The sequence below is a fragment of the Orcinus orca genome, chromosome 3 (assembly GCF_937001465.1).
Source record: "Orcinus orca chromosome 3, mOrcOrc1.1, whole genome shotgun sequence".
Lineage (NCBI taxonomy): Eukaryota > Metazoa > Chordata > Mammalia > Artiodactyla > Delphinidae > Orcinus > Orcinus orca.
In genome coordinates, this window is record NC_064561.1 from 52,020,596 (window position 1) to 52,037,453 (window position 16,858).

General features: G+C 41.7%; 1 protein-coding gene across 3 annotated transcripts in view; it reads left to right on the forward strand.

Annotated features, from left to right (window-relative positions):
• The first annotated feature begins 13,951 nt into the window (after positions 1 to 13,951).
• Positions 13,952 to 16,858, forward strand: part of CLINT1 (clathrin interactor 1) — a 67,228-nt gene continuing 64,321 nt past the window's right edge. For all 3 annotated transcript variants that reach the window (XM_033407912.2, XM_033407911.2, XM_004280973.3), the window contains exon 1: positions 13,952 to 14,183. Coding sequence is in view for 2 of the 3 variants with exons in the window: in XM_033407911.2 (XP_033263802.1) it covers positions 14,143 to 14,183 (41 nt within the window). In the remaining variant the exon portion in view is untranslated. The remainder of the gene's footprint in view (positions 14,184 to 16,858) is intronic.

Here is a 16,858-nt window from a genome sequence, read left to right on the forward strand (position 1 = left end):
GAAAAAAGAAAGAAAGAAGATAAAGTAAAATAAAATAAAGAAAAAATATAATAGTTATTAAAATAAAAAATAATTATTAAGAAAAAAATTAAAAAAAAAATGAAAACAAAAAAACGGACAGATAGAACCCTAGGACAAGTGGTGGAAGCAAAGCTATAGAGACAAAATTTCACACAGAAGCATACACATACACACTCACAAAAAGAGGAAAAGGGGAAAAAATCATAAATCTTGCTCTCAAAGTCCCCCTCCTCAATTTGGGATGATTCGTTGTCTAAAGGAGGGAAGGAAGGAAAGAAAGAAAGAAGATAAAGTAAAATAAAATAAAGGTATTAAAATAAAAAATAATTATCAAGAAAAAAAAATTTTTAAAAACAAACAAAAAACAAACGGACGGATAGAACCCTAGGACAAATGGTGGAAGCAAAGCTATACAGACAAAATCTCACACAGAAGCATACACATACACACTCACAAAAAGAGGAAAAGAGGAAAAAGTCATAAATCTTGCTCTCAAAGTCCACCTCCTCAATTTGGGATGATTCATTGCCTATTCATGAATTCCACAGATGCAGGGTACATCAACTTGATTGTGGAGCTTTAATCCTCTGCTTCTGAGGCTGCTGGGAGAGATTTCCCTTTCTCTTCTTTGTTCTCACAGCTCTCAGGGGCTCAGCTTTGGATTTGGTCCCGCCTCTAAGTGTAGGTCGCCGGAGGGCGTCTGTTCTTCGCTCAGACAGGACGGGGTTAAAGGAGCCGCTGATTCGGGGGCTCTGGCGCACTCAGGCCGGGGGGTAGGGAGGGGCACTGTGTGGGGGGCGGGCCTGCGGCGGCAGAGGCCAGCATGACTTTGTACCAGCCTGAGGCGCGCCGTGCGTTCTCCCGGGGGAGTTGTCCCTGGATCCCGGGACCCTGGCAGTGGCGGGCTGCACAGGCTCCGCGTTAGGGGGGTGTGGATAGTGACCTGTGCTCGCACACAGGCTTCTTGGTGGCAGCAGCAGCAGCCTTAGCGTAGTATGAGTTCTTTAAATCCCTTGAGTGTTAGAATCATTCAGAGAGCTGTAGTTTTTAACAGCTAAATGTCCTGGATTTTTGAGCAAAATCCATTGTCCCTGGGAGTATACTTGGTACTTTTGGTACTTAACTATATATCCTAGATTTGGGTTCATTTATGGCCCTTGAATTTGAGACCCCAATTTATGATGAAATGGCCAGGAAGGGGAAATACCAGGCAATTCTAGAATTCCAGTCTTTGTGAGATATTTAGAACCCTTGCAGTAACCTTTCCAGTTGGCAGGTGTAACCATAGAGTAGAGAAGTGTGGCTTCACTAGGCTTAGATAGCTTGCTGTGAATGTGGTAAGGATTCTTAACATAAACCTGCTCCCTTCCCACCTCCCCACCCCTTTTTTGAAATTATAGAATTTTTTTTGTTTGTTTTTGTTGATATGTCTCCACATCTTTTCCTTACAACTTTATTTATTTATTTTATTGTGAAGAAATTACCATAAAATTAACCATTTTTAAAGGGAAAAAAAATGAGAGAAAGTACTTGCAAATCATATATCTAATAAGGGACTTGTATCTAGAATATATAAAGAAGTCTTACAACTTAACAACAAAGACAAAAAATTCAATTAGAATATGGGCAAAGGACTTGAATATATAATTCTTCAAAAAAGATATACAAATGGCAAATAAGCACATAAAAAGATGTTCAACATCATTATCCACCAGGGAAACACAAATCAAAACCGCAATGAGGTAGCACTCACACCTACTAGAATGGCCATTATCAAGCTCTAAAGAGGATGTGAAGAAACTGGAACCCTCATACATTGCTGTTAGGAATGTATAGTGGTGCAGCCACTTTGGAAAACTCTCTGGCAGTTTCTCAAAAAGGTAAACATAAAAAAAAAAAAGTAAGCATAGAAGTATCATATGACCCAGCAATTCCACTCCTAGGTTTATACCCAAAAGAATTAACATATGTCCACACACAAGTTTGTACACAAATGTTCATAGCACTATTTATTCAAGGTAACTGAAAAGCAGAATGAATGTGCATCAACTGATGCACGGATATACAAAATATGGTATATTCATACAAAAGAGTAATATTCAGCCATGAAAGAGAAATGAAGCACTGAGGTATGCCACAAATGAATGAACCTTGAAAACATCATGCTTAGTGTAAGAAGCCAGACACAAAATGTCACATATTACATGATTCCATTTATATATATTGTCCACAGTAGGCAAATCTACAGAGACAGAAAGTACATTAGTGGTTGCCAGGGACTGGGAAGACAGGGAGATGGTAAGTGACTGCTAACAAATACAGGTTTAATGATAGTGTTCAGGAATTAGTGCGATGTGAATATGCTAAAACTCACTGAATTCACACTTTAAAAGACTATTATGATATGTGAATTATATCTCAATTAAAAAAATAAATTCCAGCTTCTTAGAGGTGCTACATTAAGGAAAACAGATAAATCAATTCAGGGCATCTAAGCCCATCATCAGGGAACCCAGTGAGGAAAGAATAATGCTCAGAAAATCACCAGGGAGGTCAGATTGGTTGTTATGACTCTAAAAGTATTCTAGTAGCACTCCATGTCAGTCTCTAGGAAATTTGCATCATGCTTTATACGATGACTAGCCCCAAAGTGAAGCTATGGCCTTAGGACCAAGCTGTTTTCATTTCTCATTAACCTCTATCTTGCCATCTTTCAGGTGTTTCCTCTGCAGTATCAGAAACAAGGACCATCAAGTTTATGACTCTCAGATAACTGAACTCAATTCATTCAACACATTTTATTGAGTACCTGGAAAGTGCCAGGCACTTGCTATACCCAGGGAATCAGATGTGATCAGGATAAATGCTCCGTTCCCTTGATGAAACATATTCTAATATGAAAAATGGATAATAAAATATATGCTGCTTCTCTTCAATGGCTCTCCCATCCCCAACCTATTCAATGGCCTTTTCTGACCTGCTTCTGGAGAGGTAGGGTTCACCTCTGAGAACTGTGTAAACCAGGCTCCCTTTTACTAGCAAGAAATTAGGCAGCAGGAAGAGAGAGATGAGGGTATTTCTTCTCCCTGCCTCAGCCTCACAGTTCTGGCAGTAAATTTCAACTACTACATCTCCTGTAGGATAGACTTCCTCTATAGCACCAGATCTCCTCTATCTTTTCATACTGAAGCATGTGTGGCAGATTATCTGAAAAGACAGCTACTAATGATTCATTTCAACCTATATGTTCAAGCTGATCCTCCCCTTAAAAAGTAGTATCTAGTTCACCTCCCCTTGAATCTGGACTTGCCTTGTGACTTGCTTTGACCAGAAAAATGTGGCAAATGTGATGCTCTGCCTGTTCTGGGACAAGTCCTTAAGAGGGCCAGCAGCTTCCACTTTGACTTTCCCAGGACCCAGCCACCTAATAAGCGCTCAGGCTAAATTATTAAACAGGGAGAGATCACATGGAAAGAGAGACAAGTCTAGCCCACCACTCACCAGTCCAGCCACCCCAGCACAGAGGTACCAGATGTATGAACGTACCTATCTTGGACCCTCACTCAGCTCCAGTTGAATTTCCCCAGCCAACTCTACCAAGTACAGAGCGGAGATGAGCCATTTCTACCAAGCCCTGCTCAAACTGAATAATCGTGAGCAAATAAATGGTGGTTGCTTTTTTTAAGTCACTAAGTTGTGGGCACCTTGTTACATAGCAATAGAGACCTTAAACTGATGGTAATGGGTCCTCAATGCTGCTTAGTCCCAGATGCCTCAACATCCTTATTAATACCCTTAACCCTGACCTTGGCTCCATGAAGGGTCCACTGGCTTCATTCTCTTCAATTAAACCCTCTTGAGTTCTGTTTTATGTTCTGAGTTCTGAGACACTGCCCAACACAACAAGTAAATAAATGAATAAGACAATCACAGATCCCTGTTGGTACCAGGATGAAAATAAGCAGGCTGCACGATAGGCAATGACAGAACCAACTTCAGGCAGGGTATTCAGAGAAGGCCTTTCTAACTAACTCTGCTTAAGCCAGCTAACATCTGCAGCAAAGAGGCTGAAGGAAATGCAGTGCTAGTGGAAGCAAGGTTGGTGACAAACTCAGCTGAGGAATACACTTCAGGTTCAAGTCACTTTTTCTGGTGTCTCTGTCCTATGCCACAGAGCTAAGGCTTGCAACTGCTTTCATATCTCTGGGTATATAACTCATTTCATTCATCCCATTAGGCTGAATATTTGAACTAGAGGAAAGACAAACAAAAAGAATGGGAATGGCTCCTTCCCTGCCATGCTTGCCTCTCATCTCCCAATATACCTGAAAATACAAGTTTGAAGGGTGTGAGCCATACTGCCTAAGAAGAACCAGGACTAAAAAATGGGAGGGATGTTAAAAAGGACTTTTACATAAGGTATGAAAACATATTTTTTTTCCCACAGTTAGGAGTAATTTGAAATTAAGGCAACATATTTTTATCAATACAATTGGCAAAAATTCTAAAGAGCAATAGCATCTAGTGCTGGTGAGGATGTGACAAAATGGGCTTTTCAATATGTTGCTTGGTGAGAGAAAGAACTGCTATCCTCTCTTTGGTATACAATTTGCCAACATCCTTAAATAAAAAAACATATAACATATCTTTCCCTGGTCCCACTTTTGAGAATCTACTCTAAACACCATATGTAAAGATAGATGTGCAAAGATCTATTTTATTGCAATATTGTTCACAGTGGCAAAAATAAAAAGTAGGAACAACCTGATTATCCATCAATAAGAAAATGGTTCAATAAATTACGGTACATTCATATTAAGGAATCACACCAGTACTAAAAAGAATGAATTAGATCTATATTTATTGAACTGGAGGGATATCCATAATATATTATTAAGCAGGTATTTTAAAAAGCAAGCATCATGTATAGTATGATCCTAAAGCAAAAGTTACATATGTGCACATATATTTGTTTATATTTATAGGAACATGAAGACAGTGTGGAAAAATACATATGCTTTTAACAGGATTACCGTAGAGGGGTGAAAATAAATGGAAAAGGATCAACTTTTCTTTACATATTTTTGGACTGCTTCATTTATTGAAATGAGTGTATATCACTTTCATTTTTAATTCTGCTGTCCCCACCCTTCTTTCCACCTCAGGCAACCAGTTCTGACTTACTTCACCTTAGATTAATTTTAACTGTTCTAGAATTTTATATAAATGGATTCATAATTTTTTGTGTCTGGCTTCTTTTGTTCACTGTTGTGCCTGTGAGATTCATCCAGGTTGTTGTATACATTGGCAGTTCATTCCTTTTTCATTGCTAAGTTGTATTGTATTCCATTCAAATGGTGTATCACAATTTGTCCATATCCTGCTGATGGACATTTGGGTTGTTTCCAGATTTTGGCTATTGTGAACAAAGCTGCAGTGAACATTCTTGCATGAGAATTTTTTTTTTAATTGAAGTATAGTTGATTTACAGTGTGTTAATGTCTGCTGTACAGCAAAGTGATTCAGTTATACATATACATACCTCCTTTTTTATATTCTTTTCCATTATGGTTTATCAAAGGATACTGAATATAGTTCTCTGTTGCACAAGAATTTTGACATAGATTTCTATTTCTCTTGGATAAATACCTAGGATTTGAATTGTTGGGTCAAAGGGTAGATATATGAGGATGTATGAACATATTTTACTTTTGGTAATTAAAAAAAAAAAAAACGGGCTTCCCTGGTGCCGCAGTGGTTGAGAGTCTGCCTGCCGATGCAGGGGACGCGGGTTCATGTCCCGGTCCGGGAAGATCCTACATGCCGTGGAGCGGCTGGGCCTGTGAGCCATGGCTGCTGAGCCTGCACGTCCGGAGCCTGTGCTCCGCAATGGGAGAGGCCACAACAGTGAGAGGCCCGCGTACCGCAAAAAAAAAAAAAAAAAATTTTGAAGGAAGAGGATGAATCTGTACTTCAAAAAGATAATAATCCTTGCTATCTTTTTCTCCATCCTTCCCCTCCCAATAGGTGTTTGCATCTGTCAGTTCTTAGGCTTCCCAGGCCAGATCAGTGACCCACTACTTTTCAGGATGAATCATCAAAGATGGGGAAATTCTAATGTTATACCTGCCCAACAGGAACTAGGTTTAGATAACGCCCACCAGAAGCCTTAAGACTCAAATGATAATTCAAGAGAACTGCTAACACACAGGAAAAGCGGCTTCTATAGTCGGAAACTTATTGCAAACCAAACAAAACTCATGACACTCCTTTTCTATAATAACAAGTTGTCACCAGAATAGATACTTAGCATGAAAAAGAAGAAACGAGTCAAATCAATACATCAACAAGAGTAGCAGAAGTAACCCTACTGCAAGGGAGGGTTTACAAACAAATTGTGAACCAAACCTTGGCAACTTTCCAAACTTAAACTGACAGTCCAAGATGCTATAAAAATCCAGTCAATACCATGAAGACCTATTCTAGGAAGGATTGGCTGGAATAAACATATTTTTTAAGTGTTAAAAAAAGGGGTACTGCCACACTGTCAATGACAGATTTTAGCACCCTTTTTCTCAGAACCGGCCTTGAGTCTTAACCCATAAGAGGGTCACAGTTTCAGTATATCCTCCAGGATACAGCTGTTTAGACCAGGGATGGACCTCAGACAGTTCAAGTTTGGATTCGAAGTGCCATGGGAAGCCAATAAAGTATTCTGTGCAAGTAGTAACATGGTCTGATTTATGATTCAAAAAGATCTTGGAAGAATAAATTAGCAAGCATTTGCAGTAGTTCAGATGAGAAATGATTATGGTTGACGATGGCAGTGGAGAAGGAGAGAAGTCCTAGGCAGCCCCTCAACATCTACAAGCCAGGGAGAGGAACAAAGGGTTTCTGAAGGAGTCGACATGTAGACCTAAAAGACTGTGGGGTCATGAAAGCTAAGAGAGAGGGAGTTTTTGAGAAGGAAGAAGTGATCAACTGTAGCTTCAGAAGTAATGACGAGGAGCCTGTTTGTGAAGAAGACAGCCTTCTGTTAAAAGGAGCAGAGAAACGGGGCGGTAGCAGGAAGAAGATAAAGTGACAAGGAAGTGACTAAAGCATGTTTGTAGCTTCTTTTGCACTGCAGATAGAAATCTAAAAGGCCATGTTCTTAACTTGCCATACAAGTCCCTCCGTAGCGTAACTACTTTTATCAGTCAGGTTCCCAGTAGCAGACACTGGCACACTCAGAGTTTAGCTGAAGAGAACACCGTAATGGGACAATTTACAGCCGTGCAGGCAGGGTGAGGAAACACATCATTTGGGGAAGCACCCAGGTGTTAGCTTCAGGGTGAAAACATTGCCACACAAAGCCTGAAGAGAAAAGGGAAGGAAACTTAGAGCTGGAGCCATGGAAGGGGGGCCACCTGACACCAGCAGTGGCCACAGAGGGCCAGAACCCTGTTGCTAAAGCAGGAAGGAAGGAGAAAGAAATATCTCTCCCCCTGTTTTCTGATCCACCCTCACAACATTGAACCCAACTGGAAACCAGAAGCCATGAGAATGCAGATGATGTACTGCACAGAGGTCAGGAGGGCACAGAGAAAGGCAGAGAAATCCCTGGGAAGTTGATTGAGCAGTTGATTCACCAGCACACCCTTGCTCACCTCCCCAGCTCATCTCTGACCAGTTTCCCTCCCCTCACCCCCACACTGAGCCTTCTTTCACATGCAGGAACATGCTGAGCTGCATGCTACCTTGGGCCTGGGTACAGGCTGTTCTTTCTATCTGGAATACTATTCCTCTCTCCACCTTGTTAGCTCAAAATTATCTTTCCACCTTTACTTTAGATGTCACTTTCTCAGAGAGGCCTTTCCCTGCCCTTGTTCCTATCTCATCTTCAGGAAACACCACTGTTACATTCTCTCATAGCACCCTGTTCTTTTTCTTCTACAGCATTCTTCATCGTGTGCAATGATAGCTTTACCGCAGCGTTATTTGTTTAACATCCACCTACTCCCTCAGACTAAACATCATGAGAACAGGAATTAGTGTCTGTTTTCACAGGATGATTTTGGCAATGGGGTAAATGCCCAAACACATATTTATTTAAAGACTTAATGAACCTGTTATAATACCCTCTCCACGTCACCCATGATCTCTGAACACAAACGGTTTAGCAATGATAACAGATCTTATTTAATCCGTCCTTGTTACATGTCAATCAGTGTGCTAGAAATTTAATATATGTCATCTCATTCACCACCCACAGCAAAGTCCTAAGAGTCAGGGACTCTTTTCAGCCCCATTTACCCAGAAAGGGCACCAAGGCATGAGAGGTCAAGGAATTCAGTCAAGGTTACACAGCTATGGGTTGTGAACCAAATCCCACTGATATCACAGCCGGTGCTCTGACCTTCCTCCCCCCACCACCCCCACATTAAACATCTCCCTCTGGTTTTTGCTTGTTTGTTTATAAGTCTATCTTCCATATTAGACTATAAGCCCCTTGGGTAACAACAGGTTTTAGTCAACTATTTAACCCCACTGCACATTGCAGATGCTCTATAAACACTGAACGTCAACTCTTTCCTACCAGAAAAGCATGTCTTGCGCTGACTGACCTCTCCCCTCACCTCCAGTCTTTACCCACATTCATTCTGTTTATTAAAGAACAGTGGTCTCTCAGTCAGACTCTTTTGATGTCCACTGCAGTGAGCTCTTCCACTACAGCACAATTCTTTTAATGAACTGATAAAGAGTTCAAGGACCAGCAAAGCCTCCTGTGAACTCTGAACACCTGGGGGCTTTCCCAGGACGCTTGCCCTTATGCAGAAAGACCTTGCCTCAGAAACCAGCCAGCCCATCCTTTCTGACATCCACCCAATTCAGCCCTGAATCTCACTTGACAAAGCAGGATCAGTTCCCACAGTCACAGGCTGCCTAGTTGCTTCACTGACGGCAACTTGGATTCCTGTGAATAGAGCTTTCAGAGGCCCAGCCACTGGGAGCAGCACATCTACTCTGGGCTCCCCTGTGGTCAGGGGACAGAAGGAGAGAGAGCATTCCAGGAGGCAGAAAAATGATTCCAAGAGCACTTCTGCCTCCATCTCACCTACTGCCAGCACCTGCGCATTCTTGCAGAAGGACTTGGAATGTGTTAGCCCTTTAGAGAACCTACCAGGCTCTCTGAATAGGTTCACCCAAGCCCTCTAACAGCCCTGAAAGGAGACTGAATTTCAGCCAAGAAGAGCCCAACTGTCAGCAGAACAGAGAGTTAGGGAGGGCATGCCCTCCTACCAGCTTACCTGCTGCACAGTGCTGCGGCTCCACTTAACTCCTTACTTCTTCATCGCTTCTTTTTCTTTTCAATTATCCCCATGGCACTCTTTTCTCTTTTGCTCTCCACAACCCAACTTCTGTGTGATGTGGACCAAAAAAAAAAAAAAAAAAGTCAGAGCTAGAAAGAACCTTGTGTCATCTAACCCAAGGCATCCCAAGTCCTGGCAAAATCACTTAAGAGGTTTTTTAAAATACAGATTTCTAGACCCTACCTTAGACCTGCAGTAGTAAATAACTATTGCTTTTGTCTGTCGAGGCATGGCTTTCTTCAGCGTTTCTTCAGAGAACTTTTCTTTCCCCAGTCTACATGGTTCTCCTAGGACTAGCAATTCCATAATGCATGGCCCCAAGATAGGTACATGATCCAAACTGGGCTACTCAGTCATTCCCAGTGCTATCAGACTCAGTGGAGGAAAGATTAAAGTGTCCCTTTCCCACTGGTTGCCTAATCGAAAAAAATGCAACCCACTCTCCACACAGTAGTAGCCCTATTTCCTGCCAACTAGAAGAAACTTATCTGCAATGAAGGAAAATGAAAATCAGAGAGAGTTCTGACCATATCTGCTAAGTTCCTGAGGCAGGTTCTATCTCTGAACTCCTCTGTCTCCTGGGTCAACAAATTCTCTTGCTTTGCTTAAGGTAGTTTTGAGAGTTTCTGTCATCTGTGACCAAAAGTATAGGGATTAATACATCTACTGAGTCAATAATTCAAAGGTTAGGAAAGAGAATCTGAAATTTTGAAAGATGTGCAGGGATTTCTGATGTATGGCTAGGTTTAGGATATTCTGATAGACCAACCCCTCACCTTATAAGGATAAAAGCTGAGATCCACATAAGGGATTTGATAATAATGATGAGGTAGAATTTAGTGAGCACTTACTACATGCAGGACTCAATGTGAAATGAGTTATATGTATTACATCATTCAATCCTCAGCACATCACTTTGAATTTAGTATGTTTACCATATCTATTTGCTTGTTTACTGTGTCTGTTTTATCTACAATTATACATCTACCTCCTTACCACCTAGCACAGTGCCTGCAACATAGTAGGAGCTTACTAAATACTTGCAATATTGAATAAATTTTACAGATTAATACAATTACTAGCAGCAGCAGTAGTAGTAGCAGCAAGGTTACTAACATTTACTGAGTGTTTATTTTGTGTTAGAGTCTAAGTTCTTTTAAACATTAGCTTAATTGTCTGAAAAAGCTTTTAAGGTAGGTTTCTGTTATCCCCATTATGATAAGAAAACTGAGTCACGGAGATGTCAAATAATTTCCCCAAGGTCACATAGCTAGTAAGCAGCAAGACTAAGATTCAAACCCAGGCAATCTGGCTCCAGCGTCCCAGTTCACAACCACTATGCTATACTGGTTTAATTAACTTATTCAGAATGGCCAAGCTACTGAATAGCAGATACAGAATTTGGGTCTAGGTTTGTCTGAGTCCAAAATCTGCACTTTTTAACCACTACTTTATACTTCCTGCCTGTGGTTAATTGTCTGACAGTTCATGGTAGTCCACATAAATGGTCCTGGGGTCGTGCAATATACAATCTGCATAGCTCTTGTGGCGACCCTCATAATATGATTCGAAACCAAGTATCCTGACTTCTAGAGAGGAATAGTTAGGTGTGATCAGAAACAGCCCTCGCTGGGCCAAATACTGAAACCAAGGTACAACTGTTTGCCTCTTGTGTCAGTTTGGATACTGCAAGAAGCAAAAGCCAAGATGGAATTAGAAGTATAAGAGATTTATTGAAGGATAAATGGAAGAAGGAACAGGAGTATGTGGGAAGAGTTTCAGACTACAAGGAAGTTCTGTCAAGAGAGAAAGGAGAAGGAAGATTGGGTTGGAAGAGAATCTGTCCAGTTGCAGCAAAGCTCCGAGGAAATGTGGGCCAGGTCAGTGGGGAGCCCAAGGCAATGCTGGCCCAGCAGAGGAGTCCTGCTTTGGGCAGAAACAGCCTCACTCCAGAACACCTTGCTCAGTCATTGCTTGGGAGCAGCCCAGTGACAGCACAGCCTTGGCATAAATGCTGTGGCTGATCCCCAAGAAGTGGCTGTCGGAGCTGCTGGTCATCCACACTCCTCTCAACTGGTTCTCTTAAAGATAGATCTGGCCGGAGCCTTCCCATGGCTGCCACAGCCCTGTATTAGGAATCAAACTCCTCTGGAGGAAACACCAAGGAGCCAGTCATAGGAGAGAAGCAGTGTTTACAATTGCTCCTGTCACATAAATAACACTGCTGAGTACATTTGCTTTCAAACCTTGTGTTGGTTTGGCCTTACTAAAAGCCCATTTAGTGAAAAATATGTTTTCCTGAAGAGGGGTAGGTGGGACTTTTTCTTGTTTATTTTTCTGTGGACACATTTAAATTGCCACAAAGAAGTTACTATGGAAACTGCTCCCAAACTTGCAAGATAAAGGGTAAAAATGGAACACTTTGTTAAAATGCAAATGATTAGTCTTTAGAGACCAGAGCACTTTTTAACAAACTCTCCTTGTTTGGCTCTTCTGAGTCCATTAAGGGCTCTCTTAAATCAAAGGTAGACAGGCAGGTTTTTTGTGTTATATTCTAGATGGCATTGGTCAACTGTGAAAACACCACAGGTGACGACTCTGGAATAAATCTAGACACTTTCAAACTTGGAAAGTTGGATCAGGCAAAGTAGATAACAGTATTGTACTCTCTGGGTAACTCTGGTGAAGCTGACTATGAATTACTATGAATGTGCAAACAGGCCGAATTACTATGAATGTGCAAACAGGCCGAGGGCAGGGAAGGTGGTTATTTTTATGCCAGGCCCATTCTGCTGGTGTACCCTGAACCCGCTTGTTTGAAAGTTAACTTGCTGAGCTCTTATTTATGGGAAGCAGTTTCCCTTTCTTATCTCCCCAGGCCACATTCCACCCTTTGAATCTTGAGCTGGACAGTCCTTTCAACACGAAACACAAACTTCTCATTCGAAAGCCCCATTTCTCTGCCTATCTCTTTACCTGCCCCTCCCCACCCACTCTCCAACTCACTTTACTTCTGTCTGCCTGAGCAATCCTATCTTGACAAAGCTCTCAGATAGCTTTGTCCTGATTTCTGCTTTTTGTACTTTTCTGCCTGGCAATTCTTTCAACTTGCTTGTCTTGTTGAAATCCCGGAAGTCTTACTGAAACCCTTTTTCAGAGCTGCTTCCAGTTATTAAGTGGATGCAATATGAAGGGGTGATTTGACCTGAAGAACTAACTAAGGGGTCACATGTTCTAGATTCTTGATTTGAGATCATTGTTACCTAGCTTCATGACTAGCAGCAATCAATTTCAGGTCTCCTTTGTGAATCAGAGTCATCATCTGTTCCCTTCACCAGGAATTCTTTTCTTGCAGTTGTTTGTTTTGTTTGTTTGTTTGTTTTTTGCCAGCTCCTTTTTATCATTCAAGTTTCAGCTTAAATAAAATGTCATCAGGGAAATTCCCTGGCCGTCCAGTGGTTATGACTCCAGGCTTCCACTGCAGAGGGCACGGGTTCAATCCCAGGTTGGGGAAATAAGATCCTTCATGCCAAAAAAAAAAAAAAAAAAGTCCTCAAAGAGGCCCTAAATACTCCCTAATGTTATTTTCCTCTAACATCATTCTTCATAACATTATCTTCTGTTTTCTTCAAGCACTTTCTATCTGCAATTATCGTAAATATTCCCTTGATTACTATGTTTTCCTCCAGAGGACCTTTAAGATCCAAGAGAGCTGAGGCCTTGTCTGTCTTCTTCCCAGCTGTATTCCTCACTCCTGGCACATAGAAAATGCTCTGTAAAAATTTGTAGAATGAAAAAAACTATAAAATTTAAGCAGTTGGACCAAATGAACTTTAAGGTTGCTTGTGGCTTTAACATGAACACTGTCAAAAATGAGTAAGTTAAAAATAAAATGACAACAACCATTTAAATAAAACAATGAATGCAGTGTGGATGTATACTTACGCTTTAAGAATATACACCTGCCAAGTTCTTGGGCCTGTCATAGTGTTGTACTGCTGTTTTTATACAGTTTCCCAGGGAGTATGAACTGAATTTCCGAGCTTTATAATACAGTATTTAACAAGGATATCAAATAGCTGTCTAAATATAAGAGCCCCGTAACACAGAATTAGAGTGGGATAGGTTTTAAAATACAATCTCTTCAATTTACAAGGATGTAAACTAAAGCCCTGGGAAGGAAGTATATTTGGACATTTGGAACCAAATTCAGCGTTGCTTCTGTCAATGAGGAATACATATACCAATCACACTTCCTTATATGTAATCATTATTAATAACAAAATAATGCTTTATATTGGAAAAACAAGTTTGTGTGACGAGATTCTATACCGGTGGTTCTGAAATGTGAGCATGGAGGATTTGTTAAGGCACAGACTGCCGACCTCACCCCTAAAGTTTCCGGTTCTGTGGGTCGGGGGCTGGGGAGGGGTGCGGAGAACCCCGAGAGTTTAAGAGGAGCCCTACTAATCTTACCTCAGGAACTCTCTCAGCTTGACTGGCCCGCTTGGCGCGGTGAAAGAACTACAAGTCCCAGCGTGCCCCGCGCGCAGCGGGAGGAAAGTCGGGCACTTCCGCTCCACGCAGAGCCTCTGTCCCCGCGTCTCGACGTGTCACTGGCGGCGCCGCGGCTGTGGCACGATAAGGCGCTGACTGGGGGAGTTTGAGGCGGCGGCGACCCCGGCCTGGATCTGTCCCGGCGCGGAAGGGTTCTGGGGTCCGTGGGGAACAGGAAAGGGAGGTGGCGGCTCAGCCCGCTCGGGGCACGATGTTGAACATGTGGAAGGTGCGGGAGCTGGTGGACAAAGCGTGAGTATCTGGGGTCAGTTGTGGCCGAGGCCCACGCGGGGGAGGGGCGGGGGGAAAGGGGAGCCGGGTCTGCGCGCGGGGCCTCCCGCGTCACGCCCCCCGTCTCGGCCGGCCCCATCATGGCGGCGTCCGGCTGTCTCCTCGGCCCCGGGCCGCGTCCCGAACCGCCAGTCTGGGAAGGGACCCTTCCTCGTTCGAAACATCCTCTTAGCCCCCTTCTCTCCTATGCAGGCCGTCCTCACCCTGCCCCTACCCCCACCCTTCTAGGCACAGACACTTTGGTCGGGGAGGGGGCGGGGTTGTCTAGAGATGGGTCAGTGCCCTGGCCGGAGAGCTGTCTTGGCCCCAGGCTTTGGGCTTTGACACCTGGGCAGCAGCGAAAGCTTGTGGGTGGAGGACTCACTTCATTGGCTCTCTGTGCACCTCAGAGTGTGGTGCAGAGACCTTAGGCCTGGTCGGGAGGTGTTCTTTACCTTGCTGGGTTTCTTTTAATTCCTAATGAACCTGAAGTGTTGGAGTGGGTGGTAGGTGTAACAAGTGGCCACTGTGGTCAGAGTGAAGTTGCTCAAGAGGAGACTCATCCTTCGCTTTTCTAACATCAGTGAGAGTAGATCACCACATAGCTTACTGTGATTCTTTTCCTCTGTTTCCTTTTCCACTACACTTCATGTTTGGAGGGCCACTTGTTCCATTTGGTTTAATTAAGAAGTCATTGAATTAACAAGAAATTTCCCCTAAAGGAGGAAACAACCCAGGTTTATATCCTGTTGATCTACTTTTAACTTCCCTGACAGGTAAAATGACTAATATATAGTTGATTTTCTTTAAGATTTAAGTCGTAACTTTAGTATCTTACACTTAATTGAGTGTATCAGATAGATATAACAGTGGTTAAGTAAGGTCTGCTAGGCCAGCAGGAAATAAAGTTTAAGAATTTTCCCCTTCCTCTCGGGTTTTAGTGACGATACAACGTGTGGTGACAAAAACATTTCATTTGTGCCACTCACCCAACCTAAAATCAGGAAGTGTAGATGGCAAATTCTTGAGGCTTTCTTGACCCCAGAAAAAATAATTCATTAAGAGATACAAACTACTAGGTATAAAATAAATTAGATCCAAGGATGTAATGTACAGCACAGGGAATATAGCCAATATTTTATAGTAACTTTCAACAGAGTATAATATATGAAAATATCTAATTGCTGTTGTACACCCGAAGCTAATATTATAAATCAACTATACTTCAATAAGAAAAAAATTCACAGTGGCTTGGGTAATACGTCAGATAGAATTTAGAGTCTGACCATATTTTCAAGTTTTCTGTGCTACCAAGAAGGCAGTAGAGTGCCTAAGGAGCACAGGTTTGTGAACCTGCAGAGCTGGATTCAAGCTCTGTAACCTTGGCAGATTACTTAACCTTGAAGTGCCCCAGTTTTCTCAGGTGCAATATGAAAATAATGATAGATACTTAGAGTGTTGTTGTGAGAATTAAGGGCTAAGGACTTAGATAGCATATAAAGCCCTTAATACAGTAGGTTTAGATCAGTATGCTTTTGATAACTATAGCAGATGTTCTGCATCAAGAGTAAGATTAAACTTCATTAAGAGAGAAGCTCCACGTTTGGAAAGTGATTTGGTGATTTTGCTTTATCAACTATTTATTTGACCGTTAAGTTCTCAGTCCTTTATTTTAGGTTTGTTTTGCTATTTATATAACCTTTGCTTTCCAAAGATAAAATAAAATCATGTTGCTTATTTTTTCAGATCCAGGTTCGTTGGTTTTTTAATATTTGGTGTAAGTCTAGGATACCAGCTTAAATAGTCTTTAAAAATCCAAAAGCCTCTACAAAACTATCTCTTTATTTCTTAGCCAGAGGACAGTGGAAGAAAAACCACTAAAAAAACACGTTCTTATCTTAGGGGACTAAATCTGTAGTACTCAAAAATTTGAAGAGACTGTACATTTTTCAGGAGACAAATCAAGGCAATATTTCTGCTTTAATTGTTCATTTCATATTGTTTTTAACACCTTTGTTACTAATTTTCAAGTGCTTCAGGTTAAATTTGTCACATAAATAGTTAGCAAGTCAATCTAATGGAAGAGCTGCTGTTGAAAAATAACTTCTCTCTTCCTTTTTACTACCCAATTTAGAATGGAGACTTGAACCAAGTTATTCAAGAACATGTAAGAACGTTGCCACCAAGGACTTTTTAAAGATTTCGTGGGTGTCTGACACATGATATTAGGATTACAACATGAGGTTATTTTACTGATGAATACTCAGAATTTAATTTTCATCTTTCACTGGCAGGAGAGAAGAAATTGTTCCCCCCAAATGAAAGCATTTTACAGAACCAGTACCTGTGGTACTGTGTGCATTTAGACTCTTCACCTTAAATTGCCATAATGAAGGTGAAGCAGATCCATAGAACCGCTGTTCTGATTATCAAGGGGATAAGGTGATGAGGAAACTTGCAAATGAGGAAACAATGAAGTGACTAAGGACTGCTCTGAGAGCTTTGTTGAATAGAAATGAGGCTGTATATGATAGAGCACTGGCTAGAGGTTTAGGAGACCTGGGTTCAGATTCTGATACTGCCTTTTAAATTAGCCGTATGTCTGATCTGAGGCAGACTCATATGACTCTCTAGACCTTGGATTCCTTATCTTTAAA